The sequence below is a fragment of the Cyprinodon variegatus genome, unplaced genomic scaffold, assembly GCF_000732505.1.
Source record: "Cyprinodon variegatus isolate N-32 unplaced genomic scaffold, C_variegatus-1.0 Scaffold114, whole genome shotgun sequence".
NCBI lineage: Eukaryota > Metazoa > Chordata > Actinopteri > Cyprinodontiformes > Cyprinodontidae > Cyprinodon > Cyprinodon variegatus.
In genome coordinates this window covers 1,431,359-1,433,996 of record NW_015150567.1, presented here as the reverse complement: position 1 = coordinate 1,433,996, position 2,638 = coordinate 1,431,359, and the positions used below count along the sequence as shown (strand labels likewise).

At 52.6% G+C, this 2,638-nt stretch overlaps 1 protein-coding gene across 1 annotated transcript in view; it reads left to right on the top strand.

Annotated features, from left to right (window-relative positions):
• herc1 (HECT and RLD domain containing E3 ubiquitin protein ligase family member 1) overlaps positions 1–2,638 on the top strand; it is a 65,781-nt gene that overhangs the window by 30,777 nt on the left and 32,366 nt on the right. Inside the window, exons 26-30 of the mRNA XM_015375187.1 lie at positions 918–1,189; positions 1,387–1,602; positions 1,673–1,793; positions 1,893–2,130; positions 2,211–2,383. Coding sequence (XP_015230673.1) covers positions 918–1,189; positions 1,387–1,602; positions 1,673–1,793; positions 1,893–2,130; positions 2,211–2,383 — 1,020 coding nt within the window. The remainder of the gene's footprint in view (positions 1–917; positions 1,190–1,386; positions 1,603–1,672; positions 1,794–1,892; positions 2,131–2,210; positions 2,384–2,638) is intronic.

Below are 2,638 nucleotides of genomic sequence, written 5' to 3'. Positions count from 1 at the left end.
GGAAGGAAAATATAGCTCCATTTCCACTACCCTTGAAAAACCGATCCATGCCGAGACCGGTCCGAGCTCGGGTCAGTTAACCAGGCCGAGCTCGGTTCTGACGACCGTTTACACATCATGCTATCTCGACTCCTCGCCTCCTAGTGACGATCTGCGGTATTACTGCCAGTATTGAAGGAGAAAATCAAGCAGTTGGTGGCGGTAATGCACCAAAAGTTGTTTGCCAACCGCCATTAAACAGAAGAAAAAGAAGACGAAGAAGGAGGGAATCAAGCAAATCAAAATGGCGGCGCCCGTCACATTCAGAAAGTTATGCTTGATTATTATTGCTGTACTTCGGTGTTATTATTTAAAATGCCATTATTTAAAATGTTGCGTGGAGAAGATTTCAAATATTGTTTATAGTTGAAGAAGTTGTTGTTCTTCTTCTGTTTCTGGAGGGGCATTACCGCCAACTACTGGAATGGAGTGTGAATCGCGATGTACAGCCAGACAGAGATGACGCGTTCTGCTCATGCGCTCTTGTTATCAGAGAACCGAGCCAGGGAAAAACCGAGCCGAGCCCACCTCTGGAACTGGTCTGCAGTTAGCTCGGTTCGGTTCAGTTTGCTTTCCATTTACACACGATAAGTTATCTCAGTTACTGAGCTCGGACCGGTCTCGGCACGGTTTTTCAAGGGTAGTGTAAATGGGATATATGAAGCACTGAGGTCTGATCAGGACCAGCGGGCCACGCTCTGCTCCTGCAGCTTCCAATGTGCCCGCATGTGGAATCAGGCTTCTCTCATCTGAAGAACTTTTTTAGTTTAAAACGTGTTGCTCTGCTACTCCTGAGGGCGTCGCAGCTTCAGTCTGTCCGCCAGAACTTGATCTGGGCTCATAAACCTCCTCCTGAAAGGTTCCTCTTCTCCTATCAGGAATACTCCACAGCTCTCCCGACTCCCTGGCCGAGTCCTGGTTCAGGTCTAAGCTCAGCCACCAGCGCAGCTACGGCTCGGCCCACTCGTACGAAGAGTCGGACCTGGACCTGAACCGCTCCCTGGGGATCCACGCTCTCATCGACAACATGGTCAGCTTCATCAGCGGCGACGTGGGCCTGGCTCCGGCCTTCAAGGAACCGGAGGAGGGGATGTCCACCAGTCCACAGGCAGCCATCTTGGCCATGGAGCAGCAGCAGAGCAGGGCGGAGGTGAGGCAGCTGCTGACCTTTGAACTTTGTAGCCGAAAAGGAGAAAACGACTCATCGATATGGAAGCTTAGATCCGTTTGATGCCTGTTGATGCAAATGTGCAGCAAAGATATTGAGTGCATCCCTGCAAAGCCGGCGTGGAGGAGCTCCTGGTTCTGCTCTCAGCTCGTCACATTGTCCCTGTGCTCTCCCTCCAGCTGCGGTTGGAGGCGCTCCATCAGATCGTTGTGCTGATCTCCGGCATGGAGGAGAAAGGCAGCCAGCCGGAGAGCGCCGACCGCTCCAGCGCTGCCTTCCAGTCCTCCTCCCTGCTCACCTCCGTCAGGCTGCAGTTCCTGGCGGGATGTTTCGGTCTCGGCACCGTTGGCAGCGGAGGTCTGAAGAGGGAGAGCGTGCAGCTGCATCACTACCAGGTGACGAGGAGGGGTTTGCTTCTGTGGGGCGGCAGCCGCCGGGATCTAATTGATGTGTTTTGTGTTGCAGGATGGGATTAAAGCAGCAAAGAGGACCCTGCAGATGGAAATCCAGACGGCCGTCCATAAAATCTATCAGCAGCTGTCGGTCACACTGGAGAGAGCTCTGCAGGCCAACAAGCACCACATCGGTACCAACCTAGTTTGGATTTTAACTCTTCAGTTTTAATCGCTGTTATAAGATCAGCTCCACCAACCTCTCATTTCCTCCTCCTGCTTTCTGACTGTAGAAGCTCAGCAGCGCCTCCTGCTGGTGACTGTGTTTGCGCTCAGCGTTCGCTACCAGCCAGTGGACGTGTCCCTGGCCATCTCCAGTGGACTTCTCAACGTGCTTTCTCAGCTGTGCGGCACAGAGACCATGCTGGGCCAGCCCCTGCAGCTGCTGCACAAACCGGGCGTCTCTCAGCTCAGTACGGCCCTGAAGGTGGCCGCCACCCGCCTGCTGCAGATCCTGGCCATCAGCACCGGGTAACTCCGTCAGAACGTCTAAAACCGTTCCAATCCTCAGCTGGCGCCCAGCAGACCGACAACTGTGTCTGTCCCTACAGGACCTATGCGGACAAGCTGAGTCCCAAAGTGGTCCAATCCCTGCTGGACCTGCTGTGCAGCCAGCTGAAGAACCTGCTGTCCCAGGCAGGAGGGGGGCGGCTGTCTGTGGGGAAGGACGAGGAAGACGGCAAGCAGGACGACAGCCCCGAATCCGAGAAGAAGGACTTCAGAGGTGCAAACATCTTAACATTACGCTGCTTCAGATCCATCTTCTTCAGCCTCTAGATTTAAGGCCAATCCATCTGATTCTGATCGTTTTAAAGGAAATCTTTCTATAAAGTTTTTATAAACATAGTGAATAATTGACGTCAGTTTATAGGTTCATTTGTTGGGGGGATTCCTGTCATTCCTCCTTGTTTTTATAACGGTATTAAATTCATGTTGTATCAACTGAAATCAGGGTTCCCGCGGGTCCTTAAAAAGTCTT